At 43.2% G+C, this 24,689-nt stretch overlaps 1 protein-coding gene and 1 long non-coding RNA gene across 3 annotated transcripts in view; both read left to right on the top strand.

Moving 5' to 3' along the window:
• Positions 1-214: 214 nt before the first annotated feature.
• LOC134295689 (uncharacterized) lies at positions 215-3,782 on the top strand. Its single transcript, XR_010002317.1, has 2 exons — positions 215-2,490; positions 3,310-3,782. It is a non-coding gene; the product is annotated as an uncharacterized LOC134295689 (long non-coding RNA).
• A 556-nt stretch (positions 3,783-4,338) lies between these two features.
• The window catches only part of pde7b (phosphodiesterase 7B), a 243,153-nt gene continuing 222,802 nt past the window's right edge, over positions 4,339-24,689 (top strand). The window contains exon 1 of one of the 2 annotated variants that reach the window (XM_008114527.3): positions 4,339-4,479. Coding sequence is in view for 1 of the 2 variants with exons in the window: in XM_008114526.3 (XP_008112733.1) it covers positions 5,271-5,288 (18 nt within the window). In the remaining variant the exon portion in view is untranslated. Of the gene's footprint in view, positions 4,480-5,140; positions 5,289-24,689 lie in introns of those variants that run through there. The other variant, XM_008114526.3, reaches the window with a different exon arrangement.

Raw genomic sequence — 24,689 nt, 5'->3', positions numbered from 1 at the left:
AGATTTTTTTAAGTGTACAAATATTGACATGGGACATGCCCTAATGTCAGGTTTAAGAGCCAATACATTACCCCCAAATTTGTATTGTGCCCAATTATTGTTGGTACTGTAATATATTTACAGGTTCTTCATAGTTTGAAGTCCTTCTCAGCAATAACCTTTTTGTGGACAAATCCAGTGGTGCATTTCCGTCCCTTTTACTTTGTGGTATGGCAATTCAGGTTGCAAATGCAACCTAGTTCAGTCTTAAAAATTTAGATTTTTTTGAGGTCTACTTCATTCTTTCTAAAATACTAACCAAAGGAGGCCTGCTGACATCTGTTATCCATAGTTTCATGCCAAGAAAGCTCAAGGATGAGATGTCCCACCTGGATATTTTTTATGCTGATTGGAGAAAGGCACAGTGTTGGAGGATGGAAGAAATAAAAAGTGCCACCAAGATATATGATATTTTATTAAGTAAGGATGGGCTCCCTAAGTGAACCTGGGGCCATTTTTCTCCCCTGACCTTGCACAAACCCTCAAAAAATGTGAATTCTGCAGCACCACCCCCAAAGCGATAACTTCTGATGGGGATGGGAATGAATTCTGTAGCACAAGACTCATGTTTTGCTAAGGCAGGTAGGAATGACCTTTCCTACAGGCTTGCAGGATTTGTTGTTATGTGCTTTCAAGTCATTTCCAACTTACAGGGTCTCTATGGTGAGCCTATTATGAAGCTTTCTTTCCAAGACTGTTCCAGAGAGATTTTGCCCTTGTCTTCCTCTGAGAATAAGGAAATATAACTTGTTCAATGTCACCCAGTGGGTTTTTGAGATGACCAATTCAAACACTGGTTTCTAGAGTCCTAGTCCAATGCTCAAACCACTAGACCAGTGGTTCTCAACCTGGGGTCCCCAGATGTTTTTGGTCTACAGCTTCTAGAAATCCTAACAGCTGGTAAACTGGCTGGGATTCCTGGGAGTTGAAGGACAAAAACATCTGGGGACTCTAGACCAAACTGACTCTTTCAGAATTAGCAGCTCTCACTTTTGATTGGGAGGGTGAAACAATTAGAATGGGCTTTGGGGTTTAAAAATGGCCTTGAACATTCCATTTGGTCCTCGGCCTGCATGAGTCCCATCCCTGCTTAAAGTGAATACAATTTTGATTCTGCCAGCAACCCAAGGAATTGACTGGGACAACTGAAGAAAGTGTAAATGTGTACCATATGTGACACTGAACATAACCCCCCTCTGCTTTATATCTGTTCAGGAAATTAAATAAAAAAGTTATACTGACTAGAATGTAGATTTACTTTTGTGGTTTCAGTGGGTTTTGTTTTATGGTGATTTAATGGCTTTTAAACTTTTGTATACTGTGAATTTTTAACTCCGTTTAACTGTTGTAAGCTGCCTTGAGTCACAAATTGAGGGAAAACAAAGATATAAATCAATATAAATAATAAGGCTCTTGCCTACATTGTGCCTCATGCTAAAAAGTAATTCATTTCATGTTTTTCAGTTTACATAAGAAGATATCCTCTAAAGCAGTGGTTCTCAATCTGTGGGTCCCCAGATGTTTTGGCCTTCAACTCATAGAAATCCTAACAGCTGATAAACTGGCTGGGATTTCTGGGAGCTGTAGGCCAAAACACCAGGGGACCCACAGGGTGAGAACCACTGCTCTAAAGGGCTACACCAACATTTCCCTGAAGACAGCCAGGACATATGTGGTCAAATAATATCAGAGTGTGGTCAAGATGGCAAGAAGAAGAATACACAAGTTGGAAGACACTGTGCCATTTTGCTTTTGCTTGCATCTACCGAAGAGAGTGAGATTAACTTACTCCTCTTTCCCTGCTGAGTTGAATTTAGAGCTCTTTTGTACTTTTCCAGCAGTTGATATAAACTGAGGAGAAAGGGGGAGAGTGGGGGAGAACAAATTGGAACATTTTGAAAACAATTTTAAAATTGGGATGGCAGAGATTGGTCACTGCCAAATTAGAGTAATGGAATGAGTATGGGAATGCTATGCCTGTCACCATCAACACAGGCCATGCTGGCTAATGCTGTGATAGGAATTGGATTTCAACACTTTCTGGAAGAACATACAGTTGTTCATCCCTGTCTTGTTGAGGGAGAGACAAGAGGAGATAAGGACTATAAAGCTGCATGATGGTAAATCTCTTTTTGAAAGAAATAGAAGAGTGAGCGCAGTTTCACCTTTCTTCCCTTTAAAAGGGGCAGAGTCAAGATTCCTGGTTGATCCAGACATTGGCTCCATTCACAATGCTATACTTCCATTCTAACTGCCATGGCTCCATCCTGTGGAATCCTGGGTATTGTCATTTGTTGAGCAATAAGTGAGCTCTCTGGTTAAGAATACTAAGTGCCCCATCTCACCTGAAATGACACCCCCAGGATACCAAAAAATGTTGATGTGGTATTTGAAATGAAATATAGTGTTGTGGTTTGTAAAGACACCATTATGGATGGGTTAACTGGAAAGGTATGTGTAAGAAGCTGGAAAGGTATGTGTAAGAAGGGTCTGAGAACAGCTAGAAATCTGATTAGTCAATTTCTCTGCCATGCTACTGAGGAACTGTTGAGAGTGAGAATGTGTGCTGACTGGAAACAGCCAAGAGAGAAGATGGCTGCCGACTCTCAGAGGCACTGATGTTTCTATGGCTCTGAGGCAATTTTATGGACTACTTAAAAGGACTATTTATTCCTACTGTTCTCTACAAGCAATCAGAGAGACTATTGTGAATATTATTGCTCTGTTTGACCATTTTGAAGTCAGTAAAGTTCCTGTTAATTGTTCTACAAAGCTGAGTGGCACTTCATTACCCTGCAAGGTGACTTTGGCTCACAGGTGGACGTAAGAGCTTCTATTTAATGTCATCTACAATCCTTAACATATAGCACTGCAATTGTATAGTATGAATGGGCCCACCGTTTCAGACATTATTCTGCTGGATGTTTGCAGAATCTCAGCATATCATTCTCATTGGTGTGGTTTCATCACCAACATCCAATTATCAGAGTTTGGAAAGGTAACTTTTTTGGACTACAATTTCCATAGCCCCCAGGCATCATAACTTGGACCATACTACCTCAAAGAATGCAGCCCAAAAGTGCCAGTTTATGATCATCCTGGCTCATAGGGTCTTCATGCCAAAACCTGAAACCTAGTGATAGATCCTACAATATTATCAAGTGACATTATCAAGTTTTTGCCAGATCAAGTTGAAATGTGGGGTTATTTCATTTCACTTAATTAGTAGTACAGGATAAGTAATATTTGATATTTCCTACTTCCTTGTAGCCAAAAGGTGGATGCAGAGCACAGTGGAAGGTGAGCCCTGATACTACAGTGCCAAGAAGAGAAGGAGCTAAGCTGCAGAATTGCACACATCCCTTTCTTTTGGCGGTAGCTGAGTCCCCCAACACATGAGAATCTGAACCCCCATCAGCAGCCTGGAGATGATTCATGATTACCAGGGATGCAGGGCCAAGCTCTGAGATTTGATAATGGACGGCTAAAAGAGTAACTTTTCTTCCAGTGATGAATGACATTAAAGGTTACCAAAAGACAACTGAGCTGGCCTGGTTTCATCTGGCAGCTCAAATATTCTGAACCTTTTGAAGTGAGATCCTTCCTTTCTTTCCCTCTTCCCCTCCCTCTTCTCCTTCCTATCCTGCTTTTCTTGTACCCAGTGGCTGAAAATCATTCTCTCGCAATCATATGTCTGTGGTGTGGCTGATGCATCCAATTTAATTAAAAAGACCAGAAAGCTCCAGATTTTGTTTTTGTTCTCTCCCATTTTATTTTGGGAATCCATATAGAATATCTTCTGCATGGGACGGTCAGAGATCTGTACAACAGCTCCCCAGGACAGTTTATTTTAGCCCAATGTAAACTTGGAAAAAGCAAGAACATAATCTGGGACTTTTCAATATGTTTGATGTGCTGCAGATTTGGGGGGGGGGGGGGGAGAGAATTTAGAGGGAGGGGAGAACAGATATTCTGTACTCAGGTTTCTCCCTCTCACCCTCCCACTACTTTGTGCTTTGAATTCAAGGCAACCCACAATCCCTTCCAGCCGAACACTGTAATGCACACACAGAGCCCAAAAGAGGATACAAGAAGAAAACTGGTTTGTGCAGCAGCAGCAACAGCAGCTGCGGCTTATTTTCAGGCCACATCGCCTAAGAGCTTCTCACACATTCCCTTTCTCCCACCTCTCCCCAAATGTTCTGCCTGCTGTGTGCAAGCTTGGTGTTTACAGTTCAGGGTTATGGAGGAGGAGGAAATATTTTGCCTATTGTTCAGTGACGTCAATGGCTTCGCTCCCAGTCACTTGAGGGACTCTGGTGCTTAGCAAATGTCAGAACAGTGCTGCTACAGGCATGTGCCTCCAAAAAACGGCTGCTTGTTACAGCATATCTTACTAAGGCCTGAGTCTGGATAGAGCTGGCGTGTGTGAGGGAAAAGGTATGGAAATGGCAAATATTAAGTTTGTTACCTATGGAACAGCTATTATTTCCTGACATATTGGAGTGGGGGGGGGAGGCAAGGGGGGATGATTATAAGCAGCTATTTGCCCAACACTTTAATATCACTCTTTCCAGTATAATTTCATTTGGTATTATTCTAAAATGAAAAAAAAAATGGATTTAAGAATTAGAGCTAGCTACTTTAAAAGTGGAAGTATTTTAATTGTTTTCTAGTGGCAGTTCACTGTTTGCCACAGTGTGGCTGTGACTTTCCTTCCTCTCCCCCCCCCCCCCCCAACTTTCCATTCCCTGGCTCAGACCTGAAATATGGAATTGGAAATAAACTTGCATGTAAATTTAATAATGTTATTGACGTTTGTGCTCAGTAGTCTCGAAGAAGATGTAGCATTTCATGCCAGGCTTCAGCTATTATTGCAGTTATTTATCACAGGAAAAAAAGCATTTGCCAAAAAAAGGCAAATGTCTTTCTGCAAACAGTCTGCAGAAGTAACATCTGGATACGCATTCCCAATGATGCACCCCAGAAGGAAATGGGTTTTGTAGGTGGAGGTTCCCAGATTGTTCTCTCGGGTCACTGTCAAATGGGCTGAGCTTAAGGCTGGGATACCAGCATGCTGGCTTGGATTTAGGCTCTTGAAATCGGTGAGATTTCATGTTCAAGTAAATATGGCTAGTAGGACTGGTTTTGGAGAGAGCTAGTTAAAATATAAATGTGATCATTGAGAGGAATGTTCATCAAGGTCAGAGGACCTCGTGAAAAGCCTTTCCATGTTGTCCACATCACAGGTAAGCCATAACACTTTTGGTACTTGTGTGTTTATATTATTAGATGCTTCACTTGTCTCAAGAATATTGGGAGGAAGGGGGGTCTAGTCCGAATGTAAGACATTATGAGGCAAAGGGATATGCCTCAGGTGGCCGACTGGGCACATTGAATTACCTGTTATTTCATGCATTGTGATATCTCTACAGCGGGTGGTGGTGGTGGTCGATTTTCATTCTGGGGTGCTAATTTTTGAAAAGACCAGGCTTCAAAATTATACACAGCAAATGTTTAAATTCTGTCTCCTATTATCTGTCAGGGCAGAAAGCTTCGCCTCAGTTAGAATGGACATTACCTTTCAGTTCCACTCAAAACAAACTAACATTTGGTTCAAAGTAGAAAAGGAATTTGGCTAGGCAAGTCATTTCCCAGTTTTTTTACTAATTATCTTGCCTTTGCGCAGGGTAGAAAAAGGAAGTCAGCCGGGGTCACTACGTTAGTGAGCTCTCAAGAGCATAATCAAAATCTGTTGTGCAGAGAAAGAAAATAAGGAGTGAGATGCAGCAGTTGAAAAGAGGACCAGAGATATTTTTTTCATATTTATTTTATTTAATAAAATATTTATCACCAGTCTTCCTGAACAAACAGGGCCCAAGGACAAAAAGAGGAACATTAAAACAACAACAATAACAACAACAAAACTGGCCAAGCTATCATTGAAACCATAGCAAAATCAAGGCCATGTCAACATTATTACAAGCCAAATGGAACATTATCACTATCTTGCAAAGACTGTATGAAGTTGAATCCAGACTCATTGCCCTAGAAAAGGAATTCCACAGTTTGGGTACTACCACAAAGAAAGCCCTGTTGTGTGTTGCCACTAATTTAGACTGTCTTGGTGAAAGAGCACAAAGCAGGGTCTCTGAGGAATACTGCAGAACATGGGAAGACTCATATGGAGGGGAGGGGGAAGATGATGTTTCAAATATTTTGTGCCTAAATAAGATTTGACTTCCATTTAAAAAATACCCATAGTAGCTTAATAAATTTGAAAAATATTCTAAGTAAGAATTCCTTTACGTTTTGATCAGTTCATGTGTGGGCATAATATGGCACAGAATAATATGACACACCCTGTGTGTGTCCACAGATACATGTTTTCAAGTCATGGTGACTTATGGTGACTCCATAAATTTCTAAAAACAAATCTTAGGCAAGGAATAAGAAGTAGATCAGGAAAATTTTTACTTATTCTGGGTAAAAATCCTAAATTGAATTCAGCTTCCATAATCTTCTGCTATATTTTTGGTTACAATAATGATTTCAGAATACTGAAATACAATGTTATTCAGCCACATAGAGAGAGATGTAAAATCCTTGAATGTTTCAGACATGCCTGTTGCTTCTTATCTGGAAAAATGCGATTATTTCTACTTGCCTCAATTGGGTCTAGCATATTCTTGCATTTTGATTTTTGGTTTATATATTTTCAGCTAAATTGGTGATGTTTTCAGCCACTGATCTTGGAAAATAGCAGTAGCGCTAAATCCATTTTGGTCTTGGTTTCTGCCTAAGTTCTACCCAGAAGCTTGTTTAAATAAATCTATTATTCCAGGATTGCTGATTGAGCTATGTGTTTTGGTATAAGGTGCCATACTATTGTGAAACTAGGTAGGGAATTTCTCCCTCCAAAAATTAGTATTTTCACTGTGGAAAAATCCCTCTATGTGCATTGGGGTGGAAAGCATTTTTCTGTCTATGGTAACTTCGCAGGGGGCACAGGTCTGTAGGGAGTGAGATAAGGGCCAGTGGTGGATGAGGAAAGAGCCAAAAACAGGCAAGCCCACTCCTCTTCTCTTACACTTTGTCATTCTCCTCTCTTTCCCTTCTCCTTCCTCCTTCTCTCTCTGACCCCGTCTTTTCTGTCCTTCTCTTTCTCCCTTTCCTTCCCATCTAATGAGCTGCTGTGGAGAGACCATGTTGCTGTTTACATAGACCTGAACTGATTGCTCACTAAGGGTATTTGAAATTGGGCTGAGGGCCACATGTGGCTTTAAGACACAGGTTGCTCATCTCAGTGTGCATTCTCAGTAATGCCATCCATTACCATTTGCATATGTGGTGTATGTGTTCCATTTCATGCTATTGTTGGGGTCTCATGTGATATAAATAGGGCAACAGAGGAGCTGTATCAAATAAAAGAAAAGACTTGGAGGTTTCCTTATTAGTTCTAAGCTTTCCGCCCAGTCTGGTATGGAATCATCGAGTTGGAAGAGACCACATCAGCCATCCAGTCCACCCCCATCCCCCATAGGGCTTCCCCATGATGGTGAAAGCATTGTGAGAGGGAGCTGCATGTGGGGTGACAGATTCGCCCTGCTACTCCCTCTTTCCGAAGCGGGACACTTCCCCTGGCCTTTCTGATAAGGTAGTCTTAAATGCAAAATAACTGGGAAAATTTCCCGACAATAACCAAGATCCTCAAAGTGGACCTCAGACTAATGTGTTTTTCCTAATGCTGCCTTTGTGCTGTATTCAGCAATATGCAGGCTATAAAGCACTGCATATTGTTGGATATGGGTTTTAGACGTTTCAGCCCTTCCAACTTTCAGCATTGTGTTGCACAATAATTCATGGGATATGGATTGTTCACAGCTAATTCTCATATCTCCAAAAGGTTACCATGCTTTTTCTCAATTTTTCCCCATCCATGAAGGATCATTAGGTGTCTTCATTTCCTCTTTTTGACTATTTAGTGTTCTCATTAAATATATGTCAAATATTAGTCAGAGTTTAAATATAAGTGTGCAGGAAGGGAGGTTGTCATCCTTCATATAGGAAAACAAGGAATTGCACCCAGTTGCCTGATAACAGCCCAGTCTTCACATAATAAAAATAAGTAGAGGCACTTGGCTCCTCTATTAAAATTTACAAAGACAGGGATGTGTTTGAAATGTGCCATTGTTAAGGATGATTGACTGTGGGAAGCTGGTGAAGAAAACGATGGTGCAGTTCATTCAGAGAAGATTTGGAACCAGGACATTGCTGACCAAAATGAATCGGAGGTTATAGCATACTGTGACAAGTGTTCTTTTCCCCTGTTTTTTTGGTTTTACTGATATAAGAGGCAACATGAAGGATGGTGCATTTGACTGGCAGCATTTATCCATCTAATTATTTGAAATACCTCAACTGTCCTTAATATCCCATTGTAAACTTTTGGGATTTTCCGTCCGTCCGTCCCTCTCTCCCCCTTTTTAAATGTTTCATTAACATTATTTCATCATATTTAACATTTTTAGGAATCATTTCTAATTTTGTAGCTTGTCCAAATAGCATTGCGTATTTTTTTTAACAACCATACATAATACCTTTTTAGAACACAAGTTAAAGGTTCACATTTCAAGAATTCTGCCATAATACATACACTATGGAAAGAAAAAAGTCACATCAAATAGCTGCAAAGGATTCTTCAGGAGGAAATTAAACGATGTGTTGAAAATTTAAATTTTATCATAATCAAACTTTCCATTTTAAACTTGAAAACCCCACGTTGAAATAGTCTTGCCTTCTACAAACTTTTGGGATTTTCTATGTATTTTCAAAATGGAATGTCAACTAGAAATATTTGCAAAAGCTAGAAAGGATGAATGGAAAAACTAAACAAAAAGGAAGCTTCAGATCCTTATTGACAAGAAATAGATGATTTCAGGAAGAGTCTACATGTAGTATCTAGATCTATTTATTTATTTACCACACTTGTACCCCACTTTTCTCACCCCAAAGGGGACTCAGGGCAGCTTTACAAAGGCAACAATTCGATGCCACATATACATATACATATCGATAAACAAATGCATTAACATCCAAACCAAATAAAACATAAACATTAAAACATCAATTAAAATCCCACAATCCAGGTCATATTCCAGTGCCGATCTGAGTCGTCATTATGTTATTTATAGTATCTTATTGCACTGCTCCCATTTACTGACCAAAAGCTAGGTCCCAAAAGCCATGTTTGTAGCTTTTTCCTGAAGGTCAGGGGGGAGGGGCTGATCTAATTTCACTGGGGAGGGAATTCCATAGATGAGGGGCCACCACTCATCCCCACCAATCGTATTCACAGTCTAGTGTTGTACTAGTCAATTTTCACGGTCTAGTGTTGTAATAGAAACAATTGTCATATTTTCCCTGAAGACACATATTTGGAAATATTATTCAAGGTAGCTTCAAAGATATGATTTCTAGAAGTCAGAGCTTGGCTTATCTACTCCAATCCTCAGGGCTAAAGGGGGCAATGAAAAATATTTGTATATAGTACAATCCTCATGAATCCAGGGGATGTGTTCCCAGACTTTGTATGGTATGTGTCACGACCCAGGCTACAGAGCACCAATAACCATACGCAGAGGCCAGATTCTATCTAATATCTTTATTAAGGAAATATATAAAGTTAGTAAAAGCAAATGTAAAAGTTAGTCCAGAAGCAGACCTTTCAGGAAAGGTCAAAATTAGTCCAAAGAAACAATGTCCAATATGAAATATTAAGGTCCAAAGTTGTAATCCAATAACCGAAACACTCACTTTGCCAGGCAAAGTGAGGGGAGATGACAAGGTCCTTTAGTCCATAAACTTGAGCAAGGCTAGGAAATAACTTGATACTTGAACAAGGCTTAAAACGTGGAACAAGGTAACTAGGAACAAGAACAAGGTCCGTGGAATAACTTGGTAAAATCCGTGGAACAAGGCAAGGATTGGTCCTGGGAAACAAGGCAAAGTCCGTAGATAAACAAAGGCTGGGTAGCAAGGCGAAGGCTGGATAGCAAGGCAAGGCTTGAGCAGGAGCAAGGCTTGAATCGGAGCGCGCTGTCCAGACACAACTCGCTCCGTAGGCTGACGAATTGACTCCGCGAAGTTACTACGCGGGCAAAACACCTATATCGAGTCTAACTTTCCCACCGAAGCAGTTCTCTGGGAATCAGAAACGAAAGCTAAACTCTGAGACCAGATGTTAAACTCCTTAAAGATTCTCACGAGAAGCAGTCTTAATTGGCTACATTCTTAGCTGCAATTCTTGCACTCCTGCGCGAAGCTGATTCCAAACTTCTCTGTTGTTTACAAAACTCCCGGCGCAAGAACACGGGAGAAGTAGGCTCTGGGCTTGTTTGACATACTTCTGGGAGACAACTTTCTTGCAGGTGCAAGGTTCCCAGATCTGCCTGGGAAAGATCTGGCTGAGAGGAATCCAGTTCAGACTGGGAAGGTAAAAAACCCAAGTTTTCATCTTCATCAGGAATTACAATGTCCTGAGCAGGACTACAAGGCCCATGGGTCATCACACTATCCCCCTCCTCAAGGCCCCTCCCAAACTGGGGACCTCTCCCCGAGGCGCGAGGTCGCGGCTTGGCGGGATAGGTCTGATGGAAGCGACGGGTTAGCTCAGGAGCATGGACTGTGGAGGCGTCTTCCCAAGAGCGTTCCTCAGGGCCAAAACCCACCCAGTCAATGAGATATTGTAGGCGGCGGCGGTGAAAGCGAGAATCCAAAATGTCCTCAACCTCGAACTCCTCCTCCCCATTCATCAAAACAGGAGGGGGGGCCGGTTGGTCTGTATCAGGACGCACACCATCCGCCGGAAGGAGCAGGGAACGGTGAAACACTGGGTGAATGCGCATTGAACGCGGAAGTTGGAGTTTGAAAGTCACGGGGTTTAATTGCGCCACCACTGGATAGGGGCCAATGAAACGGGCATCTAACTTCCGGCAAGGGCGGTGGGAGGGCAGAAAGCGAGTGGACAGGAAAACCCGATCTCCTACCTTGATTTCGGGGCCCGGCTGGCGGTGTTTGTCAGCGTGGTGTTTATAGTCCTCCTTGGCTTGGTCCAGTTGCTGGAGCAAAAGTTGTTGCACCGCTGTGAGTTCCTGCAGCCAATCCTCTGCTGCGGGAACTTCTGAAGTTTCAATGACAGGGGGAAAGAAACGTGGATGGAAGCCGTAGTTTGCAAAGAACGGCGTTTCTTTTGTAGAAGCTTGAACTCCATTGTTGTAGGCAAACTCAGACAGTGGTAACAGAGAAGCCCAATTGTCCTGTTGGTAGTTTACATAACAGCGAAGATACTGCTCCAAAGTGGCATTGGTGCGCTCCGTTTGCCCATCTGTTTGGGGATGATGAGCTGAAGATAAGCGAGAGTCTATGCCCAATAGTTTTTGTAGCGCCTTCCAAAAACGAGAGGTGAATTGAGATCCACGGTCTGTGACTAAACTCTTGGGCAATCCATGTAGTCTGAAAACATGTTGAAGGAATAGATCCGCAGTCTCTTTGGCCGTGGGGAGGCCTTCGCAGGGAATGAAATGGGCTAACTTGGTGAAAAGGTCCACCACCACTAAGATCGTGGTGAATCCACAGGAAGGTGGTAGGTCAGTGATGAAATCCGCAGAAATTATTTCCCATGGGCGAGATGGGGTAGGAAGGGGGTGTAAAAGCCCTGAGGGCTTCTCCCTTCTTATCTTGGAGCGCTGGCATACTGGGCAGGTGTTGACATATTTTTCCACATCCTTGCGGATCTTGGGCCACCAAAAATCCCTTAGGATCAGATGCATGGTTTTAAATAGTCCGAAGTGTCCTGCTGGTTTGCAATCATGACACAGACGAAGCGCTTTTTCCCTGCCCGGTCCGGGTGGGATATAAACATGATTTCTATAGCAAAGCAGCCCATCCTTAAGCGAAAAGGGAAAATGCAGACCTTGGCGAAGTTGGTCCTGCGCCCAGGCATCTGCTTGCTGACTAGCCCTGATTTCTTGAGCACAGAGGGGTCCTGGAGTAGAGGAAGTTGAATCAATGGGAATGGATTTGGTGTTCCCCACTGTGAGCGTGGCAAAGTTCCCGGGTTGTAATAGTTGGGATTCAAAGGTCTCCTTGCGTCCTGCAGCGTATTCCGGTTTACGTGACAGGGCGTCTGCTTGCTTGGTCTGGGCTGGGGTCACATAATGAATCTGGAAGTCGAAACGTTCGAAGAATAAAGCCCAACGTTGCTGCCTCTGATTTAGTTTGCGGGCAGTTCTTAGATGTTCTAGATTACGATGATCAGTGTGGACTTCAATGGGAAATTTGGCCCCTTCTAGCCAATGTCTCCAAGTTTCAAAGGCTGCCTTTATGGCCAGTAGTTCTTTTTCCCAAATGGTGTAATTCCTCTCTGGTGTGGTTAGTTGACGAGAGTAAAAGGCACAGGGATGGAGGTGATCTCCCACCGGTTGTAAGAGTACAGCCCCAATTGCCACATCAGAGGCGTCCGCTTGCACAACAAAAGGGGTTCCAGGATTTGGGTGCTGTAGAATTGGCTGGGAGGTGAATAGTTTCTTTAGTTGCTGGAACCCTTTCTCTGCTTGATCAGTCCAGCGGAAAGGCTGCTTTCCACGGATGCAGCTAGTGATGGGGTCGGACCAGCGGGCAAAATCTGGAATGAACTTGCGGTAATAGTTCGCGAACCCCAAGAAACGCTGCACCTCTTTCTTGTTAGTTGGCGCCCGCCATTCCAATACTGCTGAAACCTTGGCTGGATCCATGGAAAGGCCTAGAGGCGAGATGCGGTAACCAAGGAAATCTACCTCTTGTAGATCAAAGGCGCATTTTTCCAGCTTGGCATAAAGTCCATGATCCCGCAATCGTTGTAACACCATTTTGACGTGGTTCTCATGTTCTGATTGTGATCTAGAAAACACCAAAAAATCGTCCAGGTAGATTATCAAGAACCTGTCTAGATAGTCCTGAAAAATGTCATTGACAAAATGCTGGAACGTTGCGGGAGCTCCGCATAAACCGAAATTCATAACTCGGGACTCGAATAATCCGAATTTGGTCTGGAAGGCGGTCTTCCACTCGTCCCCTTCCCTGATGCGAACTAAATTGTAAGCCCCCCGAAGATCCAGCTTGGTGTAAACCTTGGCTCCTCGAAGCCGATCCAGTAGATCCGAGATTAAGGGCAGGGGATAGCTGTTCCGCTTGGTGATATTGTTCAATGCTCTGTAGTCCACCACCAAGCGTAGTTCCCCTGACTTCTTCTTCACAAACATCACTGGGGAGGCGGCTGGGGATTGAGAGGGTCTGATGAATCCCTTGTGAAGGTTTGTCTCTATGAATTCCCTGAGAGCTTCTTGCTCTGGTTCAGTCAGGGAGTAGAGATGCCCTCGCGGGATCGGGGCCCCCTCCACCAAGTCAATGGCACAGTCATAAGGTCTATGTGGGGGTAATTTTTCGGCTTCTTTCTCATTGAATACATCCCAATACTCGGAGTACTTCTTTGGCAAGGTGATGATGGGCTCGGTGTCTGTGGCATGGCAGACCTTGGCTACGAGGCAATGGTTTTGGCAGTACGGTGAAGCAAACTGCAGTTCTCTGTTGGACCAGGAGATGTTAGGGTCATGGAGAGTCAGCCACGGAATTCCCAAAATCACAGGGAAATGGGGAACCTCGGTAACAAAGAAGGAAATCTCTTCCATATGTTCCCTTATCCATATCCTGGTGGGTTCCGACCACTGACTTACGGGGCCCGTCTTGAGGGGGCGGCCGTCTATGGCTTGCACCACACGGGCATTCTTGAAATCATGATATTGTAATCCCAGAGAGTCGGCATACTCTCTATCAATGAAATTGTTGGTAGCTCCAGAGTCTATCATGGCGTGGATCATGACGGGTCCCCTTTTTGCTGACCATAATGTGACCACGAGAAGGAACAGGACCCCGGTTGGCGGCTCTTGAATGGATTTTTTGACCGGGTTGGCGAGCCTCTCTACACCCGGTCGTTGGCTTCCCCCGCCGGCTGTGTGCCAGTCGGCTCAGACGCCTTCGTCTCCGTGGAGGACGCCGCCGCAAGACGGGCGGCAGGCTTCCCTTTGGCTGGGCACTCTCTGGCGAAGTGGCCCCCGTTCCCGCAGTACCAACAGAGGTTTAAGCGTTGACGACGGGCCTTCTCGGCGGCATCTAATCTGGGACGCACATTGCCCAACTGCATCGGCACCTCCTCGCCTCCTCTGGGGTATGGGGTTGGCGGTGGGGGTCTCCACACTGGACGTGGCTGAACGCTGGCGGGAGCGGGGGGTTTTGCCCCGGCTCTATTGCCCTGGCCTCGAACCCACTGTTTCCTGTTGGCAATCATGACTTCAGCCCGTAAACATTGATCAATGAGTGCCTCGAGGGTCTGGGGAGGATCCACCTTGGAGATTTCTTCCAGCATTTCAATGTTGAGACCCTCCCGGAATTGTCCTCTGAGGGCTACATCGTTCCAGCCGGTGTTGTGGGCCAGCACTCGGAACTCGGCTATATACTGAGACATAGGTCTGTCTCCTTGGAAAAGGCGACGGAGTTTGTGACCGGCTGCCTCCAAATTGTCCTCGATTCCCCAAGTCTCCTTGAGGTGGTCCAAGAAGTGTTGCGCTGATCTTAGGTGTGGAGAGGCTTGGTCGAACAGTGCCGTCGCCCAATTGGCCGCTGGCCCGTCTAGAAGACTGTAAACCCACGCCACTTTGATGTCTTCTTGGGGAAACTCGGCATCACGGGCCTCTAGATAAGCTTGACATTGGCGACGGAAAACATGAACCTTAGAAGCTTCTCCAGTAAACTTGGTAGGCAACGCCATGGCCGGGAGGCGGATTCCGCGCTCCCGCAAGCCCTTTATTTCTCCATCCTGGGCGTTGAGTCTGTCGCGGATGCGATCCACTTCGTCCTTGCTGATGGTGTAGCTCAGTGGCTGCCCACCGGGCACGGTTCCGGTAGACATTCTGGCCGAGGTTAATTGGTGCTTAGGGTGGCGGAGTCAAACTGTCACGACCCAGGCTACAGAGCACCAATAACCATACGCAGAGGCCAGATTCTATCTAATATCTTTATTAAGGAAATATATAAAGTTAGTAAAAGCAAATGTAAAAGTTAGTCCAGAAGCAGACCTTTCAGGAAAGGTCAAAATTAGTCCAAAGAAACAATGTCCAATATGAAATATTAAGGTCCAAAGTTGTAATCCAATAACCGAAACACTCACTTTGCCAGGCAAAGTGAGGGGAGATGACAAGGTCCTTTAGTCCATAAACTTGAGCAAGGCTAGGAAATAACTTGATACTTGAACAAGGCTTAAAACGTGGAACAAGGTAACTAGGAACAAGAACAAGGTCCGTGGAATAACTTGGTAAAATCCGTGGAACAAGGCAAGGATTGGTCCTGGGAAACAAGGCAAAGTCCGTAGATAAACAAAGGCTGGGTAGCAAGGCGAAGGCTGGATAGCAAGGCAAGGCTTGAGCAGGAGCAAGGCTTGAATCGGAGCGCGCTGTCCAGACACAACTCGCTCCGTAGGCTGACGAATTGACTCCGCGAAGTTACTACGCGGGCAAAACACCTATATCGAGTCTAACTTTCCCACCGAAGCAGTTCTCTGGGAATCAGAAACGAAAGCTAAACTCTGAGACCAGATGTTAAACTCCTTAAAGATTCTCACGAGAAGCAGTCTTAATTGGCTACATTCTTAGCTGCAATTCTTGCACTCCTGCGCGAAGCTGATTCCAAACTTCTCTGTTGTTTACAAAACTCCCGGCGCAAGAACACGGGAGAAGTAGGCTCTGGGCTTGTTTGACATACTTCTGGGAGACAACTTTCTTGCAGGTGCAAGGTTCCCAGATCTGCCTGGGAAAGATCTGGCTGAGAGGAATCCAGTTCAGACTGGGAAGGTAAAAAACCCAAGTTTTCATCTTCATCAGGAATTACAATGTCCTGAGCAGGACTACAAGGCCCATGGGTCATCACAGTATGTGAAACTGCAGATATCATTAAAGTCTACTAAAATGAAACACTTCCAGTCCAAGAATGTCACTGAGTCACACTGTAGGACCTAGAAGGTACCCAGAAAGGACATACTTTATCAGTTGTAGATACATGAAGCCATGGATACTGGGGCCTCTGGATATGGGGGTCATACTATATATACATTTTCCTTACTTGTTAGATTTGGTGTTTTTTATCTAACATTTTGGTCAAAAGTATCTTGAAAAAATTATCACCTGATGCTTGTAATGCAAGTTGCAGTTTCCCCGACTACAAACAGAAGTACTTATCTTCATATAATGTCATCTTATTCATTCCAAACCAGTGCTCAACACATCTGTAACCAGTGCTTTTTTATTTAGGCAGCTGGTAGTTTTCAGGTGTGCAGTAGATCTAAAGTGAGTTTGGGGACTGTGATGTACCATTGTGGGAATGTTGAGGGAGTCACTTTTTCAGCCTCATCACTTTTGAGCAATGGTTCTCAACCTGTGAGTGCCCAGATGTTTTGGCCTACAACTTCCAGAAATCCCAGCCAGTTTATCAGCTGTTAGGATTTCAGGGAGTTGAAGGCCAAAACATCTGGAGACCTACAGGTTGAGAACCACTGCTCTAGAGCATGGATCTACTTTAAATCCAGTTTCTGCCTCCTGCAGAATTCTGGGATTTGTAGTTTAGTGAGGTCCAGGACCTGTCTGATTGAGCAGTTTAAAGGCCCCTCCCTGAACAACAAGACCCAGAATTCTGCAGGAGGCAGAAACTGGATTTAAAGTGGATCCATGCTGCATGATGAGGTCCTTTGAACTGCTCTTCTTCCCCATGGCCAGAGTGCTAGTCCCGTTATTTCCAGCAATCAAAACAAGAGGAGCTGTGGTCTCTCTCATCCTGTTTGCATCCTTTTAAAACAAAAATTAATGAAACAGTGTGATTTCACTGCTAATTCCAGGCATGTAAAGGAATTTACCTTCTTTTACAGTTTCCTAATTTTTCTTTGTTCTTTTGTACATTTTCAAACAATGTCTTCAACACACTGCAGCCTGTGCTAGTTTGGCAAAGAGAAATAGCCCTCTCCCTTGCAGAACACACAAACCAGGGAAACACTTCTAATTAGAAAATGTATCTGTTGTTTTTTTTATATATAAATTGAAACCATCCATTTTGCATAACAGGTAGATCCAACAAACCAGCAGCCTGTGCAGGTTTGGCAACGATAAGTAGCCTTGTAGGATATACTAAACAGGGAAAGACTGGTGATTGCAAAATGCCAATTTTATTTTTAATTGCTATTTTCTATTTAAAAGAATAGTGCTTGTGAATTTGCAAAATTTAATTGTAAATCCCCAGTTTCACAAGGTTTTGAATGTATGGGTAGCAAGATTATTCGGGGGGGGGGGGGGAGTTGGGGTCTGGACAAATGGGCAATGCATGGATTGGGAGCAGACTAGTCCCAGCAGTTGTGACAAGCCAATAAGGAACTGCTTGGAGAACTGCTTGGTGCGATAAGAAAGGAGGCTGCCTGGTGTGCTCCACCTCAAACCTAAGATGGGCTTGCAAGCCAGCCTGTTTTTACAATGTGTAATGTACCATTGTATGTGTAACATGTAATGTGTAATATACCAATGTGTAATATACCACCAAACCCACATCCTGTGACATTAGTTTCTTAAGGTTTAGATCTTTGGCTCTGAAATCTCAGAGAGGAAAATAGTCTTGACCTGGCAACTCTACTAGAAGAAACATGACATATCTGATAGTGGATGATGGTAATGATGATGATGATGATGATGAGATCAATGTGGTTAGAACTTAGGGACAGATCCCTCCCTCCACAACACTGAGGCTCTGAGTGGGGCTGAATGAGGTATTGGCATCTTAGTTCAGATGTTTTCAAACATCTGAATCAAGTCTGTTTTCCTCATCTTTGATTCTTGCAACTTAATGCTGTGGGACAAAACTGGAACAAATATTGCGCTTCAAACAACAAGGGCCAACATAAACCAAATTCAATCCATGAATCCAGCACTGTCTCCTTCTGCTTATTTTGCCCTTATTTAGACAAGTATAGAGCACAGAGACTGCCCAGTTTTCCTGTGTTTTGTATTTGTACTTATTTTGATCTTTTCAAGATGCGAGCTTTGGAAAAGGTGGGGTTTTCTATGTATTTTCAAAATGATCAGATATGAACACACCTGCACACATACCCCCAATTGTGAATTTATAAGGTGCATGGGGGAAGAAAGTGTAATAAATGTTAAAATAACACTAAGTGCCACAAACTGGAAAGAAATCAAAACTGACCCAGAGTAGAAGCTGTCCCTCTTCCCTTTTCCACTGCCTGCTTATAAAGTCACAATCAAAACTCTGTAGTTAAGATGGGGCAAAATTCTAGTATTTCACCATTTTAAGCATGAACATTCTAATTTGTTCCTTGGAAAATTGGTATGTTCTGTTCTATCCCTCTGAAATTTGGTATGACGAATCATGTCTAGAAGACATAAGATAACAAAATTCTGACCTACAGCAATTTAAACAGAAAAGAATGAAAAAGGCTGGCTGCAACTATGAAGGCTGCTTTTCCCCAAACTATTTTCTGTCAGTAAATAGCTTTGAATATTTCTTTGAAATGACATTAAAATTTCAAAGATAAGTCTCACCTTTCATTTGTTTGGCCTATGTAAAACAATCCTAAGCTTTCACAGATGAAAACAAGAACATAGAGTTATGTCCAAAATGGCAAAAGTTACTAATTGTTAAGGACAGACAAGCTAGAAGAGGCTGCAGCAGTTTGCTTTTGCCTGAAATGACTGGGGAAAGTAAGATTCTGCTCCCTGCTCTTTTCTTCCTCTTGCTGAGCTATTTTTGCACTTTGAACTCACTTTGTAGCAACTAAAGTACGTAAGCAGAGGACAAAGGGGAAATTGGCACGAAGAGGCTAGGACATCTTAAAAGCAGTTGAAAAGGTTGGATGACAGAAGATGATTCAGGACTGTTCCTGTCAAATTTGGACTATACTTGCCAATTTAAGACAATTGGAGAGCATCAGAGCATAAGAGTGTATTTTCACTCAACATATTCAGTTAGGATGTATCTGTAATTTTCCACATGTGCTGCAACATGGTCAAACAAAATTATAAATAGTACCAGGCACATCAGGGAGAAATGCCTCCTTGATGATAGCTTTCTGGCTTCTTGTACAGTTGGGGCAGGGAGAAAAAAACTCTGAGAAAAATAGACAGAAATTGGCCCCTTCCAGGTTTAAATTATCCACCTTACAGAGGTTTCAGGATGTTGTTCTTCAGAGCAAAGTGAGATGTGTTCTCAACCACTGTTTCTTAAACTGTAGGTCCCAACCCCAAATGGGATCACCTTGGCTCAGTGTCGGTGTTGGGAAAAAATTGGCAAAGTTTTCTGAACATCCCTAATGGCTGCTTTAGACATCAATGAATCTGCTTTGCAGTGTTTCCATTGGACTCTGCAGAAGATGCTTCAGTTGTACTTCACACCAGGACCGGCCCGAGGAAATTTAAAGGGGTACGCAAATATTTTTTGCACCCCCTCCCCTGCGCCGCAGGAGGCGTGGCCAGGACTGCCCCGCCTCCTACGCCGGGCGGCCACACCTCCCACGGTGTGGGCGGCGTGGGAGGCGGGGCCAGGGTGCGCGGCGCAGGAGGCGGGGCCAGACGTGGTCCTGCCTCCCGCGGGGTGCGTCCTGGCTGGGCGGCCAGGCTGCGTGAGGTGGGAGTCCTTCCAGGCCGCGACGAAGGCCGCGGCCTGGAAAGACTGCCACCACACGCAGCCTGGCTACGCCATGGTGCGCCCTGCGGGAGGCGGGGCCAGACCTGGCCACGCCTCCGCATCACACGGCCCCGCCTCCGCCAGGTGTGGCCCCGCCTCCCAGGGGCTCAATAGCGCCCCTGGGAAAGTGGCGCCCAACGCGGGGGCGTGGCCAGCGTGCCGTGTTGGGCCGGGCCTGCTTCACACAAAGGGAAATCAGCCTCTTTAGCAACAATTGCAAGTTGTTACTAGTAAATGTTTGATTTTTATTTTATACCTATTTCTTATACCTATATATCCAGGATCATGCAAATTTCTCAGGTTGAAAGGTGTCACAAGTGGAAAAGTCCTGTTCTAAGCAACCCGTACAAAATCCATCAAGTTATATGAACCTACACAGTGACTTTGGTGATGGAAGAAGTTGCTTGACAGGTGCTGATTCTCCTGTATTCTTGCTTCTATTAAGTGCCACCACTTCCTGCTGTTTTTTTTAACAAATTTAATATAGTTTTAATCCTATAGATTGGTTGTTTTAAACATTGTGTCTATGTGTGACATTTAAATGGTTTTTGATCTGCACTGTTTTTAGTCATTTGTATCTTACCTGATGTTGTCATTGTTTATTATGTGATATAATTTACCTCTATTTTTATGTGTTATGGCACTTGTATGTGCTCCTTAGTTTCCTGCAGCTTTTTTTCCAGGTTAAGAGAAGGGGAAAGCAAGAACTCTTGTTTTCACGTGTTTTAAAAATACTTCTAGAACCTCCTCCTTTATATATATAGAAAGCTAGAGCTGATTAATGGTGGCAACCTTAGGTTACATTTAAAGGTGGCAAGAACAATTATCTGTTAACTTCCCCCTCCACCAAGAAAATAATATAAGATGAGAGAATAAATATGAGATGGAGACCATTCGCAAGAGTCCATGAGCACATAAGCCCTGACACACACATACATCACGGCAGGAAAATACTGCTGAGCCATCAGGATGGTACAACTCAAATGCCGCAAAGTTTCCAGATTTCTTTGGCAGGTTTTTCTCAAGAAGTGGTCCAAGAAAGCAGTTTTCCCAGAGTGGAATATCAGATTGTGTCATGGATCAGGATGAGGGGGGTCCAAGTGCAACGCTGTGTGTGGGAAGCTGACAAGAAAGAGAGAGCGTACTTTCTTTCAGGGTGCCAAACTGCCAGCACTCTTTTGAAAGCATTAAGTCTTTTTAGTCAAAATATGCATATAACCATAATATATATTTCCAAGTTGAATTTTCTTGGCATCTGTTGCACCTCTAACACTTTGAATAATTTAAGCAAGTCTATGGAAATTACTGGGAGCATTTAAGTAGCACATTTTGTTTGTAGGGAAAAGGATTTTCTGTTCTCTGCTTCTTTTGGACTAGAAACACTCCACACTGAAGATGAACTCTCTCTTGAAAATAGAAAGAAAACATTTTCAGAAGTTACAAAGCTTCTGTTCCTGTTTAGAGGAGGGTAAAACAATAACTGCATTGGCAACAGCTGAATAAACCCTATTAAACTCCAGTAAAGACTAAAAGAGGTCAGTTCTCAATTTTGTTTCTCTTGCTCTTCAGCTGAATATACATATTCAGTATATATATCCAGTATACTCGCACCATATATAATAAATGCAGTGTAACGTGTTCCTGATTTCTGGTAGAATTTGCCCCCTCCTCATGTGAGGATTATGTAGTTGTGGTATAAAGGAGATTTCTCCACTTGTCCATTTTGTTGTGTGAGTGAGAAATTCTTGATGGCCAAAAGTAATATGTACCCCCTCATTCTTAAGATCGTTCTTGTATATGAAAGGCATACAAAAGGAAAACCCATAACTCTGAAGGCAATAATGACCAAAGAAATTCCAGGCCCTGAGATTTTGGAAGTCTAATGACAACACTAGCTCTTTGACTTAGAAATGGAGATGAGCACCAACCCACAGAGTCGGACATGACTAGACTTAATGTCAGAGGAAAATCTTTACCTTTACCTAATTACAAGTCAGATTCGAGAAAAATACGTTTTGGTGGCTAGGTAGGCAGCCAGATGTGCCCAGTAGACAGACCAATTGTAACTATTTCAGCCAAGGTTTTCATCCAGTATGGCATTTTGTCATTATGTTTGTTATTGTGAAGACAGTTATGCATGAGAATCTTTAGGTTTTAGCCCCTCTCTGAATATGTTATCATGTTCCCATTCCTCCATATGGTTGTGAAAACTGGACAAAGAAGAATGCTAATAAGAAAAAATCAGCTCATTTGAAATGTGGTGTTGGAGAAGAATTGGAAATACTGTGGACTGCTCAAAAGACAATCAAATGGTTATTAGAGCAAATCAAGCCCAAGCTCTCCCTAGAAGACAAGCTAACTAAACTGAGACTGTTGTAATTTGGACATATGAAAAAAACATGACTTACTAGCAACGACAGTGAAGGAGGCACTTCAGAGGCATAGACTCAATCAAGGAAGCAATGGCCCTGAATCAGCAAGACCTGAGCAAGGCCTAATGACATGGTGAGTTGGAGATTTCGTATTCATAAAGTCTTTTGGAAAGCTTTCTGCAAGACCTCAAGAGTTGATGTTGGCTTGACAGACATTAATAATGGCAACTATGTTTGCCTAGAGTTTAAATCTCCAAGTGGAATATGAGCGGCTGAGGTAGCCAAACGCATTTTGTTTCTAGGACTTAGATGTGCCTTTCTACCCCCCTTTGCAGGAGCTTGTCCCACACCTACTATCATTCCTTTTCATCCCATTCAACTCCAACTCAAAACTATCTAATGAGATGTAAATTTACCCATCCTATTACATTTTTGTAGGAAACTATAGATATCAGTTTACCGAAGAGCTGTCTGTGTACAGCTCACAAAGCTGTAGCAGTATCATTACAAAATAAGAAGCAGTTTAGATCAGAGCAATGGCAGGGAAGGGTAGACAGCCTTTTACTACCCTCCCTTTCTCATTTTTCCAACATTAATGCTTGCCAAAGACTTGAAGCCCTTTATGCTACCTTTGCAAACAGATGATTGAAATACCGGAGGCCCTTTCACACTACACAATTTTCTTTTCATGTCAGGAGCAACTTGAGAAACTGCAAGTCGCTTCTGGTGTGAGAGAATTGGCCATCTGCAAGAACGTTGCCCAAATGTTTTGATGTTTTTACCATCCTTTTGGGAGGCTTCTCTCATGTCCCCACATGGAGCTGGAGCTAATAGAGGGAGCTCATCCGCGCTCTCCCCGGGTTGGATTTAAACTGGCAACCTTCAGGTCAGCAACCCAACCTTCAAGTCATCAATCCTGCTGGCACAAGGGATTAATCCACTGCGCAACCACGGGCTTCACTACACAATTGCAACACTATGATTCCACTAACTGTTATGATCCTGTCCTATGAAATCCTAGAATTGGCAGTTTGGGAGAGGGGCATTTAGAAATCTTGTAGAACGCCTCCATTGCCACTTCAAGGATGCAGCCAAGGAAATCACAGAGCTATAACTAAGTAGTGAATCCTGAGTATGTAGTGGGGAGGGTCATCGGGAACTGATTTAAATCAAGAAATGAGTGCTGTTAGTTATCTCGTCTACTTTTTGTTTTTAACGTGTCCCATTGTAAGAGAGAATTGCTTTCTTCCAAGCACCTGCATGCACTTCACCTTTTTTTAGGTGGCTGTGTGGGACAAGCTCCTGAAAAGAAAGGTAATACCATATCACACATACCCTGTTTCCCCTAAAATAAGACATCCCCAGAAAATAAGACATAGTAGAGGTTTTGCTGAATTGCTAAATATAAGGCCTCCCCTGAAAGTAAGACCTAGCAAAGTTTGTGTTTGGAAGCATGCCCGCCGAACAGAACACCAGAGCTTGCAGGATTGGTAAATGTACGTATTATAGAGTGTTGTACATGGAAATAATGGTACTATTGTTTTGTCCTTGTTATAATATTCTTTTAACTGTCTATATTGAAACCAGGAGATATAAGTTAATTTATTCTTGAGTTCTTATCACATATGTTCCATTTACCTTCTTCAGTATATCTTTATAGGTATGCCATTTCTCCCATCCCAGTAGTCTCTTCTGGCCAGCCTCCAATGATGATAGCCATATGTCTGTATGTGTGCGTTGTCATGATCCCTGAAGTGATGTTACAGACACAGGAGTGCATCTGTCCTTATTGACCTTTCATTTTGAAAGTATAGCCTCTCCCATTAATTAAATACAGTACAGCCCCTGTATCCACAGGGGATATGTTCCAAGATACCTGAGGCTGTGGATTATAGACAACTCTGTATTTTGACCATAGGTAGGCTGGAACATGCTATAGAATTGCACTGGAGGATCTACAGAGACCCACAAAAACTTCTTTGGTGGGGGATTAATACTTTTGATCTGTAAGTCAAGTCATGGATGTATTCCCTTTTCATTACCAAATCTGCCTTCAAGTCCACTTTTTACATCTTGGTTAAACAAGAATAATGACATTTGGATTTTATTCTAACCACTGAGGCTAACCTGGTGTTCACCATTACCATGACAACTCTGAGAGCACAACAGCACAGCACAAGGAAGAAATGTAATGATGAACTGGACTGGAAGGCTGGAGGGTCCTTATTTGAACCCAGAGATTTAGAGTGCCACCAGAGCAGTTGGAAAGCCCTCAACACCATAACACAGCTGTATGTTTCTTGTCCAAGAAAAATGAGAATTTAAAATCCTTTAATCCCTCATATTTATTTATTTATTTATTTAAAAAAACCTTGTTGTTATTCTCAGTATACCACTGCTGGGATCAACAATGCTTTGAGCAGAAGTAGCCTAAGGCAGAATAGTAAATGG

The sequence above is a fragment of the Anolis carolinensis genome, chromosome 1 (assembly GCF_035594765.1).
Source record: "Anolis carolinensis isolate JA03-04 chromosome 1, rAnoCar3.1.pri, whole genome shotgun sequence".
NCBI lineage: Eukaryota > Metazoa > Chordata > Lepidosauria > Squamata > Dactyloidae > Anolis > Anolis carolinensis.
The sequence above is the reverse complement of the archived record's forward strand: the minus strand, read 5'-3'. Positions and strand labels throughout refer to the sequence as shown.